We start from the raw sequence: 20,997 nt of genomic DNA, 5'->3' as shown, positions 1-20,997 counted from the left end.
GCTGAGAAGAAAACTCACTGATTATAGGAGATATGATATTGCCGACCTATTTTAGATCGCCAGCAATTTTTCCTAGTAAGATGAGTAAATGTTGACTACATAGGTACTACAGAAAAGAGTTAACAGGCCTAAACTGCTATCCTTGCAAAGGCCTGCTTGCAAGGTTGGCCCTTGGCTAGCTTCTGGGAACTTGTATTTCAAGAGGGTTCCAACCACCCTAACTGAAAAGTGCCTAATCTGTTTGTATAAGCAATATGGTTTATGCTAAATACCAGCTTTCCTTCTGGGAGTCCGGAATTTTGGTACATGCTAGGCAGAGGGTGTCTACATCAACAGCCCCTGATAAAACCCCTGGGCACAGAGTCTCTAAAACACTTCCCTGGTAGACAATATTCCATAGTTGTGCTGACACAACTCATTGATAGAGGAATAAAGCATGTCCATGAGACTCTTCTGGGAAAGGATTCTGGGAAGCTTGTGCTTGGTTTCCTCTGGACTTGAGCCATGAGCCTTTTCCCTTTGATGATTTTACTTCATACCATTTTTGCTGCAATAAATCTTAGCCATGAATGCAACTATATGCTGGTACTGTGAGTCTTCCTAGCAAATCATCAAATTGGGGAGTGGTCTAGGGGTCCTTAATACACGAAGTTTTAATAAAAGTATTATGACAATTCATGATGTCATGGATAAATTTAAAAATTAAGGATATGAAGCCTCAAGATATTGGCTGAAATGTGCATCAGGATGGGATGGAACACCTGATGACCTAAACAACACTCCCAACCTAGAAATATAAGAAAAGCCAGATAATTTAGTGGACACCAGTTGAGGCAAGAAGTAGAGGAGCTAAAACTGCAAAGAAAGAACCTTGGAAAGATATGCTGGCTCCTGTAGCTGCTTTTATCCTAGGGCCACTGTCATGTCAAACTGCAATTCTCTACTCAACAAAAGTATTCTTCAAAAATGGAGGTGATGACTTCTGGGCCATAGAGCTTAACAGTGGTTGCCTAAATCTGAATTTCTCCATGTATCCTCCAAAAAACCATACAAATCAACAAGCAAATAAGCAAATAAAATGACCCATAACTCATGCCTTCATCAAAACCAGGGGACAGATAAAATTAACTTCAAGTTACCTACAAGGAGAAAAATACTCAAATCTAGGAGACTCATCTGCAAAGCTTATGCCTGTGGTGAGAGACAAGAAAAAGTGTTGAGCCAGAGAGGAAGGAAGGAAGGGAGTAAGACAGAAGGGAGGGAGGAAGGGAGAAAAGAGGGAGGGAAAGAGAGGGCAAGAGGAAGGAAAAGAAGAAAGGAAGAAAAAGAAAGGTGTGGATAATCAAGGGCTGATGGAACAAAGATAAACCCGTAAAGGAGAAAATCCCACTTGATTATGAAAATACTGAAAAGAGGTTTAAGATCTAGGATATTAAGATTTATTTATTTGTCAGAGAGACAGAGAGAGCACAAACAGGGGGAGCAGCAGGCAGAGGGAAAGCAGGCTCCCTGTTGAGCAAGGAGTCCAACATGGGACTCGATCCCAGGACCCTGGGATCATGACCTGAGCCAAAGGCAGATGCTTAACCAACTGAGCCACCCAGGCATCCCAAGATCTAGGATATTAAAACACAAGCTACTAGGAAACCAAAAGCAAGTGACTTGAAACTGTTCAGGACCTAAGGAGATAGCTTCAAGAAGACACGACTTCTGGGGGAAGAAGGGGTGAACTGAAAGTTCTCCATTGAGACTTGATAGTGAAGGTAAAGAAGGCAGCAAGAAAATAAAAGTAAGGATCCACTGACACAAAAGGGAGTCACCAAATCAGAAAACACAACAACCCAACCTTCCAATGAAAGAGTATTATTGATTTAAAAAACTGCATTTCACTATACCAAGAAAAGAAGGTGCTCTTGAAATAAGAAACTTACTTTCCCATACAAAATCCTCACTTTTGTCTACACACAACTGTTAATATTCCTTTGGTTAAATAAAAATTATAGGCATACCTCATTTTATTATACCTGGCTTTAATGAACTTCACAGATACTGTATTCTTTACAAATTGAAGGTTTGTGGCAACCCTGCATCAAGGAAGTCTATCAAAGCCATTTTTCCAACAGCATTTGCTCACTTTATGTCTCTGCGTCACATTTTGAGGATTCTCACGATATTTCAAACTTTTTCGTTATTATATTTACTATGGTGATATGTGGTCAGTGATCTTGGATGTTACTGTAATTGTTTTAGGGTGTCATGAACCCCACCCATATAAGATGGCAAACTTTATTGATAAATGTTGTATGTGTTCTGACTGCTCCACCAACAGACCATCCCCCCGACTCTCTTCCTCTCCTTGGGCCTCCCTATTCCCTGAGAAACAACAATACTGAAATTGGACCTACAATAGCCTTTAAGTGTTCAAGTGAAAGAAATAGTCGTGCATCTCTCACTTTGAATCAAAAGCTAGAAATGATTAAGCTTAAGGATGAAGGTATGTCAAAAGCTGAAACGGGCTGAAAGCTAGACCTCTTGCACCAAATAGCCAGGTTGTAAATGTAAAGAAAAAGTTCTTAAAGGAAATGAAAAGTGCTATTCCAGTGAACTCACAAATGATAAGAAAAGTGAAACAGCCTTATTGTAGAAACGGGAGAAAGCTTTAGTAGTCTGGATGGAAGATCAAACCAGCCACAACATTCCCTTAAGCCAAAGCCTAATCCAGAGCAAGGCCCTAACTCTCTTCAATTCTATGATGGTTGAGAGGTAAGGAAGCTGCAGAAGAAAAGTCTGAAATTAGCAGAGGTTTAAAGAAGAAGCTGTCTCCATAACATAAAAGTGCAAGGTGAAGCCACAGTGGTGATGTAAAAGCTGCAGCCAGTTCTCCAGAAGATCTAACTAGAATATTTAATGAAGGTGGCTACACTAAACAACAGATTTTCAATGTAGATGAACTAGCCTCATAATGGAAGAAGATGCCATCTAGACTTTCATAGCTAGAAACAGTTCTGTATAAAAGGAGACCAAGAAAACATTACAACTAGATGCAATGCATGATTCTTGATTGGATCCCAGATTGAAAATAGCAAAAATCAAAACAAAATAAAATCAAGTACATTACTGGGACATAGAGAAATATGAATATAGCTGACAGAATGTGTATCAATGATAAATCATGTGTATGATAACTGAATTGTGGTTATGCAGGAGAAGACCCTTGTTCTTAAGAGGTAAATGCAAAATGAAGTATTTAGAGGTAAATGATATCTGCAACTAACTCCCAAACGGATCAGGTGAAAAAACAAGGAGAGAAAGCAAACATGTAAAAATGTTAATTGGTGAGTCAAGGTACAGTGGACACCCATGTATATGGGTGTCCACTGTACTAGTCCTATAACATTACTAGTACTAGTCCTATAACTAGTACTAGTCCTATAACATTTCTGAAAGACTGAACATTTTTCAAAATACAAAAGGTAAAATAAATAGGTTTTCTGACGAATGCTGAAAGAATCCATTGTTAGAAACCCTAAATGAAAAGAAATACTAAAAGAAATGATTCAGATAGAAGGAAAATAATCCCTGAAGGAAAGCACATAATTGCAGAAAAGAATAAAGAGCAACAGAAAGGTTAATATGTGGGTAAATATAAAAATATTGGCAATATAAAACAATTGGAGAGGTTCAAAAATTTCATAAAATTAAAATGTATGACAACAATGACACAAAAGATGTTTGGATATATAAGTGGGGTTAGAGTTCTAGAATTCTTTCATTAACAGGAAAGTGGTAAACATCATTTTTATTGGACTTTAGTAGTTAAGGATGCACATTATAATCTCCAGGGTAATCGCCTGAAAAACCAGCATAAGGATGCATAACCAACAAAGTAATGCAAAACAAAAACCAAATAAGGGAAAAATAGACTAATCCAAAAAAGGGCAAGAAGGAGAGAAAAAGCAACATAAAACAGCTGGTTAAACAGAAAACAAAGATGATAAAAATCCAAATATATCAGTAATTACACTAAATTTAAGTAAAATAAAAGACTTAAGTTTGTCAGTTTAGATTTAAAAGATAACACATTGTGTGTCAATTATATTTCAATTAAAAAATAAAATAAAATAATAAAGCCAACAATATACCAGTTAGAAGAGACAAATCCTAAATATAGGGACATAAAGAGATTGAAAGTAAAAGGATAGAAAGAATATACAATAGAAACACAAAGCAAAAGAAAGCTAGCATAGCTATGTTAATAGTAGACAAAGTAGATTTTAGGACAAGTGCATTACTAGAGATAAAGAAAAACATTTTATAATAGTACAAATGTTAAACTACAAGACAGATACTACAATTCCTTAGATATCACACAAATCTGTATTAGATCAAATGACAATTTCAAAATATATAAAATAGGGGTGCCTGGGTGGCTCAGTCGTTAAGCGTCTGCCTTCAGCTCAGGTCATGATCCTGAGTTCCTGGGATCAGCCCCACATCAGGCTCCCTGCTCAGTGGGAAGTCTGCTTCTCCCTCTCCCCAACTTGTGTTCCCTCTCTCACTGTGTCTCTCTGTCAAATAAATAAATAATATCTTTTTAAAAAATGTAAAATAAAAATAAACTTCTAAAAGGAGAAACACAAATCTGTAACAAAATAGGGAGACTTTTTAAATAAACACTCTCTCAAAAATGGACAGAAAACAGACCCCCTACAAAAAAAATCAGAAAGGATACAAAAGATCTGAACAACACAATAAACTTGATCTAACTAATACATACAGAATATTACATATAGTGATTCATTACACAGCCTTTTCAAGTGACAAGTAGCATTTACCAATATGCTTTGTCACAAATCAAACCTTAATTAATTCCAAAGGCTTGAAATCATTAAGAGTATGTTCTCTGACCACAGTGAAATTAAACTACAAATCAATAACAAAAAGGTATAAATATTCCACATGTTTGGAAACTAAGGAGGCCACTTCTAAATAAGCCATGAGTCAAAAGTAATATAAAGGGGGATTTTGAAAAGATGAGGAGTAAGGGACCCTATTCCAACTGGTCCCCAGAATTGAGCTGTATATCTACCAGACCACTCTGAACACCCACGAAATCAGCCTGAGATGTAAGATGATAGATCTAGATCTCTACAAACAGAATATTGCAGGCAGTTGGTTTCGAGGTCCAAAGCGGGGAGCCGTGATTCCACAGGCAGATATCGGAGGATAAACAGAAGGGGGAGGGAACCTGGCCGTGGGGATCCTACACCGCATGTGAGCGATAGCGTCCAGTGACGGGGACGGGGCACAGACTCACAGACCAGTGGTGGCGGGGAAAGGACATTAGGGCAGCCCCCCAGACTGAAACCCGAGCGGTGGGCAGCACATGCCAACTGGGGGCAGCTGGCGGTTTTAGAAGCACAAAGGGCAGAGATGTGCCCCAACCTGGAGGCAAGGCCTAGGAGCGCTGCGGAGGGGCGCACAACCCAGGACACTGCAGTTTATAGCAGCACAGACAGAAATGGAGAGTGTGGCCTGGAGAGCTCACTGAAGAACAGACTGCGATCTCTCTGCTCTGAGGCAGAGGGTTGGAAATGTTCTGTTCTGCTCTGACTCTCAGAAAAGACAGGGAAAGCCACCAGGAAAAGCCACCAGAAGAAAAGCCCCAAAAAACTGGTTTTCACTGAGCCCATCCCTGCCACAGGGGGCAGGGCAACTCTGCCCAAACAGGGTTGCCTGACTGACAGCGTGGCAGGCCCCTCCCCAAGAAGACAGGCTGGGAAAAGAAGAGGCCAGCAACCCTAAGGTCCCTATAAAATAGGTGCATCTTGCTTGGGTTGTGGTCAATAATTTGGATTCTATACATTCCCTCAACTACTCCTCAACAGAATGACTAGGAGGAGGAACCCCAAAAATAGGAAAGACTCAGAGACTATGACTTATGCCTCAGATGTACAAATGGATTCAGATATAACCAAGATGTCAGAGATGGAATTCAGGCTAGCAATTGTGAAGACAATAGCTAGAATGGAGAAATCAATTAATGGCAACATAGAATCTCTAAGGGCAGAAATGAAAGCTGAATTGGCAGAACTTAAAAATGCTATCAATGAGATCCAATCTAATCTAGATAATCTAACAGTTAGGATAAGCAAGGCAGAAGAACAAATTAGTGACCTGGAAGACCAATTAATAGAAAAACGGGAAAAGAGGAGGCCAGGGAAAAACAATACAGAATCCATGAGAATAGAATCACAGAAATAAGTGACACTATGAAACGTTCCAATGTCAGAATTATTGGAATCCCAGAGAGAGTGGAGAGAGAGAGGACTAGAAGATATATTTGAGCAAATTGTAGCTGAGAACTTCCCTAATCTGGGGAATGAAACAAACATTCGTGTCCTAGAGGCACAGAGGACCCCTCCCAAGATCAAGGAAAACAGGCCAATGCTCTGGCATGTAATAGTAAAACTTGCAAATCTTAGAACCAAGGAAACCATCTTAAGGGCAGTTAGGGGGAAGAGATTCCTTACGTACAGAGGGAGGAACATCAGAACAACGTCAGACCTATCCACAGAGACCTGGCAAGCCAGGAAGGGCTGGCAAGACATATTCAGGGTACTAAATGAGAAGAACATGCAGCCAAGAATACTTTATCCAGCAAGGCTGTAATTTAGAATGGATGGAGAGATGCCGAGCTTCCAAGACAGGCAGAAACTGAAAGAATGTGTGATCACTAAGCCGACCCTGCAAGAATATTAAGGGGGGTTCTATAAAAGGAGAAAGACCCCAAGAGTGATCTACAACAGAAATTTACAGGGACAATCTATAAAAACAAGGTCTTCACAGGCAACATGATGACAATAAATTCGTATCTTTCAATAATCACTCTCAACGTGAATGGCCTAAACGCTCCCATTAAATGGCACAGCACTGCAGATTGGATAAAAAGACAGGACCCATCCATATGCTGCCTACAAGAGACTCATTTTGAACATAAAGATACATCCAGACTGAAAGTGAAGGGATGGAGATCCATCTTCCATGCCAGCGGACCTCAAAAGAAAGCTGGGGTAGCAATTCTTATATCAAATTAGATTTTAAACTAAAGATTGTAGTTAGAGACACAGAAGGACACTATATCATTCTTAAAGGGTCTATCCAACAAGAATATCTAATAATTGTAAATATCTACGCCCCCAACATGGGCGCAGCCACCTACATAGGCCAACTGTTAACCAAAATAGTCATATTGATAACAATACGTTAATTGTAGGAGACCTCAATACTCCACTCTCAGCAATGGACAGATCATCGAAGCAGAAAATCAACAAGGAAACAAGAGCTTTGAATGACATACTGGACCAGCTGGACCTCATAGATATATACAGAACATTCCACCCTAAAACAACAGAATACTCATTCTTCTTGAGCACACATGGAACTTTCTCCAGAATAGATCACATACCGGGTCACAAATCAGGTCTCAACTGATACCAAAAGACTGAGATTATTCCCTGCATATTCTCAGACCATAATGCTTTAAAACTGGAACTCAGGGCACCTGGGTGGCTCAGTTGGTTAAGCGACTGCCTTTGGCTCAGGTCATGATCCTGGAGTCCCAGGATCGAGTCCCGCATCGGGCTCCCTGCTCGGCAGGGAGTCTGCTTCTCCCTCTGACCCTCCTCCCTCTCATGCTCTCTGTCTCTCATTCTCTCTGTCTCAAATAAATAAATAAAATCTTTCAAAAAAAAAAAAAAAACTGGAACTCAATCACAAGAAAAAATCTGGAAGAAATTCAAACACTTGGAAGCTAAAGACCACTCTGCTCAAGAATGTTTGGGTCAACCAGGAAATCAAAGAAGAACTTAAACAATTCACGGAAACCAATAAGAATGAAAACACATTGGTCCAAAACCTACGGGATACTGCGAAGGCAGTCCTAAGGGGGAAATACATAGCCATCCAAGCCTCACTCAAAAAAATAGAAAAATCCCGAATTCACCAACTAACTCTACACCTTAAAGAACTAGAGAAAAAGCAACAAATGATGCCTAAGCCATGCATTAGAAGGGAAATAATTAAGATTAGAGCAGAGATCAATGAATTAGAAACCAGAAACACAATAGATCAGATCAATGAAACTAGAAGCTGGTTCTTTGAAAGAATTAATAAGATCGATAAACCACTGGCCAGTCTTATCCAAAAGAAAAGAGAAAGGACCCAAATTAATAAAATTATGAATGAAAGGGGAGAGATCACGACTAACACCAAGGAAATAGAAACAATTATTAGAAATTATTATCAACAACTATATGCCAATAAACTGAGCAACCTGGATGAAATGGATGTCTTCCTGGAAATCTATAAACTCCCAAGACTGAAACAGGAAGAAACTGACAAGCCGAATAGGCCAATAACCAGTAACGAGGTTGACGCAGTTATCAAAAACCTCCCAAAAAAAAAAGAGTGCACTGTTCAATCCACAGTCTAATGTGATAGAACACATTAATAAGAGGACAGAGAAGAACCATATGGTCCGCTCAATTGATGCAGAAAAAGCATTTGACAAAATACAGCATCCTTTCCTGATTAAAATTCGTCAGAGTATAGCAATAGAGCAAACATTCCTCAAGTTCATAAAACCCATCTATGAAAAACCCACAGTGAATTTCATCTTCAATGAGGAAAAGCTGAGAGCCTTTTCCCTAAGATCAGGAACACATCCAGGATGCCCACTTTTGCCACTGTTGTTCAACATAGTACTAGAAGTCCTAGCAACACCAATCAGACAACAAAAAGAAATCAAAGGTATTCAAACTGGCAAAGAAGAAGTCAAGCTCACTCTCTCTTCGCAGATGACATGATACTTTATGCGGAAAATCCAAAAGACTCCACCCCCAAATTACTAGAACTCATCCAGCAATTCAGTAATGTGGCAGGATACAAAATGCACAGAAATCAGTTGCTTTCTTATACACTAACAATGCAACTGTAGAAAGAGAAATTAGAGAAACGATTCCATTTACAACAGAACCAAAAACCATAAGATACCTCGGAATAAACCTAACCAAAGAGGTAAAGGATCTATACTCTAGGAACTAAAGAACACTCATGAAAGAAATTGAAGATGATGCAAAAAAATGGAAAAACATTCCATGTTCGTGGATCGGAAGAATAAACATAGTTAAAATGTTTATGCTACCCACAGCAATCTATACCTTCAGTGCCATCCCAATCAAAATTCCAATGACATTTTTCAAAGTGCTGGAACAAACAACCCTAAAATTTGTATGGATCAGAAAAGACCCCGAATCACCAAGGAAATGTTGAAAAACAAAGCTGGGGGCATCACGTTGCCAGATTTCAAGCTATATTACAAAGCTGTGATCACCAAGACAGTATGGTACTGGCACAAAAACAGACATATAGACCAATGGAACAGAATAGAGAGCCCAGATATGGATCCTCAACTCTATGGTCAAATAATCTTCGCCAAAGCAGGAAAAAGTGCAGTGGAAGGAACAGAGTCTCTTCAATAAATGGTAGTGGGAAAATTGGACAGCTATATACAGAAGAATGAAACTCGACCATTCTCTAACACCATACACAAAGATAAACTCAAAGTGGATGAAAGACCTCAATGTGAGACAGGAATTCATCAAAATCATAGAGGAGAACATAGGCAGTAACCTCTGTGACATCGGCCACAGCAACTTCTTTCAAGATACATCTCCAAAGGCTAGTGAAACAAAAGCAAAAATGAACTTCTGGGACTTCATCAAGATAAAAAGCTTCTGGGGTGCCTGGGTGGCTCAGTCATTAAGCGTCTGCCTTCAGCTCAGGTCATGATCCTGGGATCCTGGGATCGAGCCCTGCATCGGGCTCCCTGCTCCGCGGGAGGCCTGCTTCTCCCTCTCCCACTCTCCCTGCTTGTGTTCCCTCTCTCACTAGGTCTCTATCTGTGTCAAATAAATAAATAAAATTTTTTTAAAAAAGATAAAAAGCTTCTGCACAGCAAAGGAAACAGTCAACAAAACAAAGAGGCAACCCACAGAACAGGAGAAGATATTTGCAAATGACACTACAGATAAAGGGCTGGTATCCAAGATCTATAAAGAACTTCTCAAACTCAACACCCAAAAAAACAAATAATCAAGTGAAAAAATGGGCAGAAGACACGAACAGACACTTCTCCAAAGAAGACATACAAATGGCTAACAGACACATGAAAAAATGTTCATCATCATTAGCCATCAGGGAAATCAAAATCAAAATCAGTTAGAATGGCAAAAATTGACAAGGCAAGAAACAACAAATGTTGGAGAGGTTGTGGAGAGAGGGGAACCCTCTTACACTGTTGGTGGGAATGCAAGTTGGTACAGCCACTTTGGAAAACAGTGTAGAGGTGCCTCAAAAATTAAAAAATAGAGCTACCCTATGACCTAGCAATTGCACTACTGGGTATTTACCCCAAAGATACAGATATAGTGAAAAGAAGGGCCATATGCACCCCAATGTTCACAGCAGCAATGTCCGCAACAGCCAAACTGTGGAAAGAGCCAAGATGCCCTTCAACAGATGAATGGATAAAGAAGATGTGGTCCATATATACAATAGAATATTGCTCAGCCATCAGAAAGGATGAATACCCAACTTTTACATCAACATGGTTGGGACTGCAGGAGATTATGCTAAGTGAAATAAGTCAAGCAGAGAAGTTCAGTTATCATATGGTTTCACTTATTTGTGGAACATAAGGAATAGCATGGAGGACATTAGGAGAAGGAAGGGAAATATGAAGGGGGGGGGAATCGGAGGGAGAGATGAACCATGAGAGACTATGGACTCTGAGAAACAAACTGAGGGTTTTAGAGGGGAGGAGGGTGGGGGGATGGGCTAGCCTTGTGATGGGTATTTTTTTTTTTTAAAGATTTTATTTATTTATTCGAAAGAGAGAGACACAGTGACAGAGGGAACACCAGCAAGGGGTGTACCTGTACCAGGCACCTGTACCAGGCGCCCCCAGCCAAAACAATCTTAACAAAGAAGAACAAAATTGTAGGTTTCTTACCTCCTGATTTCAAACTTATTTCAAAGCAACAGTAATCAAAAGAGTGTGGTACTCAAAAGAATGAAAAGAAACCAGTACCTTTACCATATACAAAAATAAATTCAAAATGGGGATGCCTGGGTGGCTCAGTCAGTTAAGTGTCTGCCTTCAGCTCAGTCATGATCCCAGGGTCCTGGGATCGAGTCCCACACCGGGCTCCTTGCTGGGTGAGGAGCCTGCTTCTCCCCCTGCTTGTGTTCTCTCTTTCTCTCTCTCTCTCTGACAATAAATAAAATCTTTAAAAATAAATAAATAAATCCAATATGGATTAAAGACTTGAATATACGACCTGAAACTATAAAACTCCTAGAAGAAAACATAGCCAATAAGCTCTTTGACGATGGTCTTAGTAATATTTTGGGGGGCCAGTCTCCTTAGGCAAGGGCAACAAAAGCTAAAGTAAACAAATGGGATTACATCAAACTAAAAAAACTTTTGCACAGTGAAGGAAAGCAACAACAAAACAAAATGGCAACCTACTGAATGGGGAAAGATATTTGCAAATCATATATCTGATAAGGGGTTAATATCCAAAATATGTAAAGAACTTACACAACTTAATATCGGACAACCACCAACCAACCAGATTAAAACTTAGGCAGAGGACTTGAATAGACATTTTTCCAAAGATATACAGATGGCCAATAGGCACATGAGAAGATGTTCAATATCACTAATTATTGGGGAAATGCAAATCCAAGCTACAGTGAGCTATCACTTCACATCTGTCAAATTGGCTATTACCAGAAAAATTAAAACAACAAGTATTAGCAAGGATACAGAGAAAAAGGAACCCTCATACATTTGGTAGGAATGCCAGTTGGTACAGCCACTCTGGAAAACAGTATGGAGGTTCCTCAAAAACTTAAAAATAGGGGAGCCTGTGTAACTCAGTCGTTAAGTGTCTGACTCTTGATTTTGGCTCAGGTCATGATCTCAGGGTCCTAGAATCAAGCCCCCCATTGGGTTCTACACTCAGCAGGGGGGCTGTTTGAGGATTCTCTCTCCCTCTTCCTCTGCCCCTCCCTCCCTCCACTCATGTTCTCTTTCAAGAAAATAAAATCTTTAAAAAAAATTAAAAACAGAATTACCGTACAATATATCAAAATTCTACTTCTGGGCATTGACTTGAAGAAAAGAGAAACACCAATTGAAAGAGATTATGTGTGCTCCTATGTTCAGTGTCACATTATTTATAATAGCTAAGATATGGAAGAAACCTAAGTGTCCACTGATAGATGGATAAAGATGTGGTATATATACACAATGAAATATTAGCCAAAAAAAAGAATAAAATCTTGTCATTTGCGACAACACGTATAGACCTTGAAGGTATTATGTTAAGCGGAATAAGTCAGACAAAGACAAATACCATATGATTTCACATACACATGGAATGAAAAAAACAAAACAAACAAAAACAAATGGAGACAAACTCATAGATACAGGAAACAAACTGCTGGTTACCAGAATGAGGGGTCGGGGGCGGGACAAAACAGATGAAGAGGATTAAGAGGCACAAACTTCTAGTTCTAAAAGAAATAAGTCATGGTGATGTAATGTACAGCAAAGGAAATACAGTTAATAATATTGTAATAACTTTGTGTATTGACAGATGGTAACTAGACTTATTCTGGGGATCATTTCATAATATATAAAAATAATGAATCACTATGATGTACACCTAAAATTAATAGGATATATTGTATGTCAATTATATTTCAATAAAAAAATAAAGGTGTGGTACTGGCATAAAGACAGACATATGGACCAATGGAATAGAGTAGACAGCCCAGAAATAAACCCTCACATATGTGGTCAAATGATTTTCAACAAAGTATCAAGACCACCCAATGGGGAAAAGACTGTTTCTTCAACAAGTGGAAGAGGGAAAATTGGATATCCATATTCAAAAGAATGAAGTTGGGAGTCTTACCTTACACCACATACAAAAATTAACCTAAAATGTACCAAAGATCTAAATGTAAGACCTAAAATTATAAAACTTTTAGGAGAAAACAGAAGGAAAAGCTTCATGACATTGGATTTGGCAATGATTTTTTGGATACGAAATCAAAAAAGTATGGGCAACAAAAGTAAAAACAGATAAAATGGACTACATAGAAATTTGAAATTTTGGTGTATCAAAGGACACTACTGTCAGAGTAAAAAGGCAACCTATAGGAGAAAATATTTGCAAATCACATACCTCCTAAGAATTCAGTATCCAGAATATATTTCTAAAGAACTCTTAAACCTCAACAACAAAAAAAAATAACCGAATTCAAAAATGGGCCAAAGACTTGAATAGACATTTCTCTAAAGAAGATATACAAGTGGTCAACTAGCACATGAAAAGATGCTCAACATCACTAACCTTTAGAAAAATACAAATCAAACCTGCAGTGAGATATCACCTCACACCAATGAGGATGACTACTGTTTAAAAAATAACAAAATAGCAAGTGTTGGTGAGGATGTGGAAAAATTGGAAACTTTGTGTATCACCAGTAGATTGTAAGATGGTACATACAACTGCTGTAGAAAACAACATGGCAGGGCGCCTGGATGGCTCAGTCGTTAAGCGTCTGCCTTCGGCTCAGGTCATGGTCCCAGGGTCCTGGGATCGAGCCCCGCATCGGGCTCCCTGCTCGGCAGGAAGCCTGCTTCCCCCTCTCCCACTCCCCCTGCTTGTGTTCCCTCTCTTGCTGTGTCTCTGTCAAATAAATAAAATCTTTACAAAAAAAGAAAACAATATGGCAATTCTTCAAAAAATTAACAATAGAATTACCATATGATCTTGAAATTCTGGGTATATATCCAAAGGATTGCTCTCAAAGAGATATTTATATACCCATGTTGATAGCAGCATTCTTCACAACAGCCAAGAGGTAGAGTCTCCATCGACAGATGCATGGGTAAATAAAATGTTATACACACACACACACACAAAATGGAATATTACTCAACCTTAAAAATATGGAAATTATGACATATTCTATAACATGGATGAATTCTGAGGACATGGCTAAACGAAGTAAGTCATCCACAAAACAAAAACAAAAACAAAAAAACAAAACTGTATGATTCCACTTTATACAAGGTATCTAGAGAGTCAAGTTTATAGAAACAGAGAGCAGAATTGTGGTTGCCAGGAACTGCAGGGGGAGCAGGGAAATAGGGAATTGTTTAATGAGTACAGAGTTTCACTTTGCATGATGAAAAAGTTCTAAAGACTGTGCAATAGTATGAATGTACTTAACATTACTGAACAACATGTAAACTTAAAAATGATTAAGATACTAAATTTTATGTATATTTTACAACTAAAAACAATTTAAAAAATTATAAAATCTAGGTGATAAGATAAATGGGTGTTCACTCTAAAATTCTTTCAATTTTGCTGTATGTTAGAAAAAATCAGAGACCAATTTCCCTGATAAAAGTCCTAAATACAGTGTTAGCAAATGAAACATAAAGATATAAAAAGGAAGATTCGTCACAACCAACAGTGGTTCATTCTAAGAATGTAAGAATGATTTCATATTAAAAAAAGTAATTCACATTATCAGAATATTTTTGCTCCATGCAAAATGATTTTTAATTTCTATGGATTTATTCGACCCATCGACTACTTAGAATTGTGTTATTTCCAAAATATTGGACTTTCCAAATATCTGTTATGGATTCCTAACTTTATCCCATTATAATAAGAGAGGCTTTTTGTATGATTTCAATCTTTTCAAATTTATCGGGACTTGTTTGATAGCAAACAATATGGTTTATCTTAGTAAATGTTCTGTGTGCACTTAACAAGAATGTACATTCTGCTGTTTTTAGGTGGAGCATTCTGTAAATATCAATCAGAACAAGTAGGTTGATAGTGTTATTCAAGTCTTCTTAGATCCTTTCTGATTCGCTAGCTTTTCTATCAATTTTTTGAGAGTGTGAATGTAGAATTCTTCTAAAATAACTGGGTTTGCTGATTTCTCTTTGAAGCTTTTGCTTTGTATATTTTGAAGTTCTGTTATTAGACGCCTAAACATTTAGATTGTGGAGAAAAATTTTTTCAATAGAGCTAGGTCAACTGTTCTCCACCTGGGAAGAAATTATCTTTACCCTACTTCACATTACATTTTTTAAAAAGTTTTTTTTAGATGGATTGTAAATCTAAATGAGAAAGGAACAATTACAGAGCTCTTGCAAAATTGGCGTAGTGACTAAAGCTACATATAAACCTACCCTATGACAAGTACCTTCCTAGGCTTATGCCCCAAAGAAAAGAGCGCATACGTCCACCAAAAACATGTATAAGAATGTTGAAAGCATCTTTACTGATGAAAGCCAAACACTACAAACTACAAATCCAACCTATCAAAAGGAGAGAAACAAACTGAAGAATAGTCATACAATAGAATAGTACATAGCAGAAAAAAGAATGAACTGATACTCACAACATGGATGATTTACAAAACTATGTTGTTGGGCAAAAGAAACCAGACCAAAAAAAAAAAAAAAAAAAAGGATATTTATACAAAGTTCAACAACTGGCAAAACTAATTTATGGTGACAAGTGTAAAAATAGTAGTTATTTCTGGGAGTAGGGAAAGGTTATAAGGAAACCTGGTCCTATTTTAATCTGGGTTGTACCTACATGAGTGTATATAAATGTAAAAATTCATCAAGCTGTACATTAAAGATCTGTGAACCTTATTATATGTATATATTATATTTCAAGGAAGAAAAGGGGATTAGTTATTAAGAGAGTGAAAAGCAAAATAACAGAGTAGTGATATGTGTGTGTGTATGACAAAGGATTTATATCCAGAATACATAAAGATCAAAAAAAATCAATAAGGAAAAAACATACCACTGAACAGAAAAATGCCCAAGAGATATGAACAGGCATTTTACAAAAAGGGATATCCAAATACCGAATAAACATGGGAAAGGTGCTCAACCTCATCAGTCAGAGGAATACAAATTAAAACCACAATGTGAGGCAACTACACGTCAACCAGAATGACAAAAATAAATAAGAAGGATCATACCAAATGCTGGTAAGACTGTGTGAAAACCCTCTCTCATTCACTACTGGACAGTTGAATGTAAACTGGTTCAATTACTTTGGAATTACTTTGGAAAACTGACAATATCTAGTAAAGCTAAACATAGGAATATTCCTTATCAAAGCCCAAATAGAGGCAGTATCTATAAAAAGCAAACATTAACAGAGCATTTTAAAAAGTAACTATTGCAAGATTAAGATTAGACTATTTTTTATTATCCTCTTAGCACTAGAGCTATGAAATTAAAAAAAAAACAGTGAATTATTTTAAGTGCAATATATCACAGTAGATGTATTGGTGGCCTAAAAAAACAATTCATCACTGTTAATACCTCAATAAATAACTGAGGCCAGAAACTTGAAATGAACAATATTTTATAAATAATTCATTTTCACAATTATCAACAGACCTCAATGCTGTGAGCCCTGCAGGGACAAACTAGAGAAAAGCCTGGCCAAATGCCAACAGCTTCACCTTTTTGCTGAGATTCATGTTCTCCATCTTAGCCTTCAGCAGCTTCATCTTATTCATAGTTATTGAATTTTCAATTATCTGTTGCCCAGAAGGAGAAGGCTCAATTTCTTCATCTTCATCCGTATACAAATTATACACAGACCCACCACTGCAAAGAAAGCAATAATTACTACTGAGATGTTTCTGATACCTGCTCAATGACTAAAAATACTTATGTGCAATAGAAACTATACAGATGCTGCTAATGGTAAAAGAATAAATCTGTCAATGTAAATTCAAGGCAAATGTATTTCAAAAAATATACTTCTTAGAAGAAAAAAATAAATATGGATAAATACCATGATCTAGCATGACTGACATATCTAGCACAGCTAAGCTTTTCTGAAGTCAATATACCACAAGTGAAGGTCTTAATGGCACCTACTACCTCACTCCCACAGAAGCAAAATCCATCTTCACAAAAATGCACTGATTTCATTTTATCAGCCAAGGCTGATAATTGCGAAACCTAGACCACAGGCTGATCAGAATTCCATTTAACCGTAATGAAAAAGAAATTGACACAGAAGTCCAGATTTTTATTCATCCTGAGAGGATTTTCACTAAAAAAGAACTCACACAGGTGTCATTAGAACATTATCTGTTCTTAAAGAACAATGAAAAAATAAGAATAACAAGATTTTTTTCAGCGTTTGGAAGCATAACCACCTAGAACAGCGTGTATTTTAAAATGAAAAAAGAAACCCCAGTCAAGTCATGTCACAAATTATTATACATGTAAAACATCTGAATTACTGATCAGTCACCATGACATTTATTCATACCTTAACATAATTATTATTTGGAGACCCTTCCCCTTCTCTTTGACGGCATAATATACTGGCACTTATCCCACTATCCTCATATTTATACTTATATGTCTATCTTTCCTTCTCACTCCCCCCATATGTAAGCAAGATGAAAGCAGATATTAGGCCTTATTCATCTTCTTAGTCTCAGTGCCTGGCACAGTGCTTGGTGCATAGCCAATAAATGTTGAACTAAACATAAACATTAGTGAAATTTCACTCAGCTTTTTCAGTAACAGTAAAATTACAATGGTAAATGTTTAGGATAAACACAAGTTCAGCATATCTGTAGAATGACTAAGATTTTAAATAGAGCAGACTAAGAATAAGTATTGATCACCACGTCTGATTTACTTACAGAAAAACTAAAGTATGTATTGCTGCTAATGTATGAGGGTTAACAAAAGTTCCTGTTCTATATGGTTGTAAGAAATGGAAATAATTTAGGATAACCTTAAATAAGAAGGGCATATTCCATACCACTTCTGAAGCACATACTACCACCACACAAAGGCAAAGCACATAATGGATAGCCCCATTCTTAAAACTCTACATGGTGAAAATGATGACATTTTGAAATCACAGATGAACTATGTGCATAGCAGGTACGGGCATCAGAAGGAATGACAGCGGAAATATGTCTCCATAAGCAGTTTAGTCCCTCGTGTTTGACTTGTGACCATCACTTGTACCTACTGTAGATGCCTACCACGATATGAAAATTGACACAATGGGAACAACACTAAATTAATATTGCTATCATTTACTGAATGCTACTCTGCCAGATACTTTTTACACGCTATTTCTAATCCTCATAAAAACTATGTAAGGTGATATTATATCTCATTTTATAAATGAAGAGACGGAGTTGAGAGAGGTTTTACTAAACCTGTAAATGGTGGACTTAAGATTCAAATCCCCTGCCTCCAAAGTCTACTCTTTATACTATTTCCTGTTGCTCCCTCAGGCATCAAACAACAGACTTTACTGCATTATGCCTGTGAACCCAAATAAGTGATAGAACTTACAGTATGTGAGGGCTCTTGTACCTGAAAAGGAGGGATGAGTGGAGACTTTTGCCACTTCACCCTTGGAGTTGAAAGGAATGACTCTAGTATATTCTATCCTTGGTCACCTTGCAGTATTTTAAGTACTTCTCTCATACATCCTATGGTTATTTTAACTTTACATACCCATACTGAATACCGAAAGAGGTTTCTGACTCAACTTTCTTGTCATAAAAAACTGGCCCTTTAATGTTTTCCCATGGAAAACAGTATGTCTGTGTGCATGTGCTTGCATGCACACGTGTATGTACATATGTGTATTTTTTAAAGTACAATCATGATAACTATTTCAACAGATGTATTTTTGAGGGTAAAAACATGCTTTTAAATCCACCTAATTTTTTTCAAAGAACCACATTACTGTGTTTTCTCTCACAGAACAGATTTAGGAGATCAGTTAAAAAACAATTTTTTTCAAAATGGAAAAATGTAACTAGACTAGGATAACGTAGTAATTTATAAACTTAATCCATAAATATCTTTTTTCATATTTAAATGTTCTAAATATTTTCTTAAGTTTCTAGATATTTTCTTGAATGCTGTATTTAACTTTTTCTAAATCTTTTGATCTAATAATGTGATTAAAGAACAAAAGATGGGCAAATGAATATTTACTGCAACATGAATATTGTTCATCCAGAAGCCAAGTACTTACGTGACTTCCACAGACAAGTTACCATTTAATTAAAATTGTCTTGCATTGCCTCCTTTTATTGCTTCCCACTTAAACCAGCAGTAAGGTGGCATGATTAACTATAAAGATTTAAGACTAAAAATGACTGGTACTAGATTTTGTACCAGAATGAGTTAAATTAGCACCCATTCTCCCTGTTTCCTCCCTAGAGCATGAGTTGGTAAACTATGGCCGCAGGCCAAGTTCATTCTACCACTTACTTTTGTGTGGTCCACAAGAATGGTTTTGACACTTCTAAATAGTTGAAAAAAATCAAAATAATATTTCATAATGTTAAATTATATCCAATTCATATTTGTGTCCATAAATAAAAAGTTTGATTGAACACTGCCACCCTCACTGGATCACGTGTTACAGGTGGTGGCTTCGGCACTGCAATGGTAGAGCTGAGCAGCCACATTAGAATCGTATGTGGCCGTCTCACCGCTCTGCACTTCGGCTTGGCACACTACAAAGCACACTGGCACAATCACAATTCCACAGCATTTTGAGTGCCATGTGTATCATCACATCACGACACTGACACACACACACACTCCTAACGTGTCAGAACAAGAGCGTGAACTTCGAATGCCGCAGGTTTAAGGCACAGTAGAGAGTGGACTGTTTCACCATCAATTACGTGCGATCACATGGCAAAGTATTGTGTTCATTATGCAATGACGCTGTGGCTGTGCTAAAGAAAAACCACTTATTTGGACACTACCAGACTAAGAACTCATCACACTGTTCCCAACTTGCAAGAAAGTGTCAGAAAAACTGCAAAAATTTAAAATGGCATGTCATCAAAGTAGAATTTCTTCACAAAAAGAAAAAACGAAAATGAAACTGCAACCAAAATAAGTTTCTGAGGGGCTAATTTACTAGCTAGTAAGAAAATCTGTTTGCCTCCCTAGAGCACGAGTTGGATTAATTAAACTATGCTTGATCACAGCAATTGAAGAAATGTGTCCAGAGAAAATAAACTTGTTTAAATGAAGACTACCCCTTTGGCAAGAACAATTTCTTGAAGAATTGGTAACAGTGGAAGCAACAACAATAGTCAACTACACAATAAGGCAATGATTTGGAGTTCTGTTCCTTGGCTTTTGATGACTCGACATAAGTTATTGGTACCGTTCAGTTGTTTTTGTTTATCAAGGCATCAATACCAACTTTGAAGTTAGTGAAGAATGAAGCCCCTATGAATAGTCTGCATGAAACAACTACAGGTAAGAAGATTTTCAAGAGTTGCTAAAACACTAATTCAGTAAACTTGAAGTGAAATCTCCTACAAGTGATAGAGTAAAAATATGTGTGGAACAGAAAAAAAAACAAGTTGGACAAATTTACAAAGCTAATGAAAACCTAAGGTGTTAAAAGGCTATGGTTACTCACTGTATTATTCATCAGTAGGTATTCAGGGGTAAATATTTGAATTTATCATGTATTCTTTTTTTTTTTAAGATTTTATTTATTTATTTGAGAGAGAGCACATGAGAGGGGGGAGGGTCAGAGGGAGAAGCAGACTCCCCGCCGAGCAGGGAGCCCAATGTGGGACTCGATCTAGGGACTCCAGGATCATGACCTGAGCCGAAGGCAGTTGCTTAACCAACTGAGCCACCCAGGCGCCCTTATCATGTATTCTTAAACCAGTAGTGTCAACAGTAAACTTTTTTGGTTCATGGACTTAGCTGTCAGTTCAATGTCTTGACTATAATAGTTTTATTATGATTCTTTAAAGCTCAGGGCT

At 37.5% G+C, this 20,997-nt stretch overlaps 1 protein-coding gene across 8 annotated transcripts in view; it reads right to left on the bottom strand.

Moving 5' to 3' along the window:
* The window catches only part of ZFAND4 (zinc finger AN1-type containing 4), an 80,932-nt gene that overhangs the window by 12,159 nt on the left and 47,776 nt on the right, over window positions 1-20,997 (bottom strand). For all 8 annotated transcript variants that reach the window (XR_010412504.1, XR_010412503.1, XM_064594958.1 and 5 more), the window contains one exon: window positions 16,657-16,804. Coding sequence is in view for 6 of the 8 variants with exons in the window: in XM_064594958.1 (XP_064451028.1) it covers window positions 16,657-16,804 (148 nt within the window). In the remaining 2 variants the exon portion in view is untranslated. The remainder of the gene's footprint in view (window positions 1-16,656; window positions 16,805-20,997) is intronic.

This window comes from Mirounga angustirostris, unplaced genomic scaffold (genome assembly GCF_029215605.1).
Source record: "Mirounga angustirostris isolate CCGP_5_RB_7025 unplaced genomic scaffold, mMirAng1.0.hap1 SCAF_6, whole genome shotgun sequence".
Lineage (NCBI taxonomy): Eukaryota > Metazoa > Chordata > Mammalia > Carnivora > Phocidae > Mirounga > Mirounga angustirostris.
The sequence above is the reverse complement of the archived record's forward strand: the minus strand, read 5'-3'. Positions and strand labels throughout refer to the sequence as shown.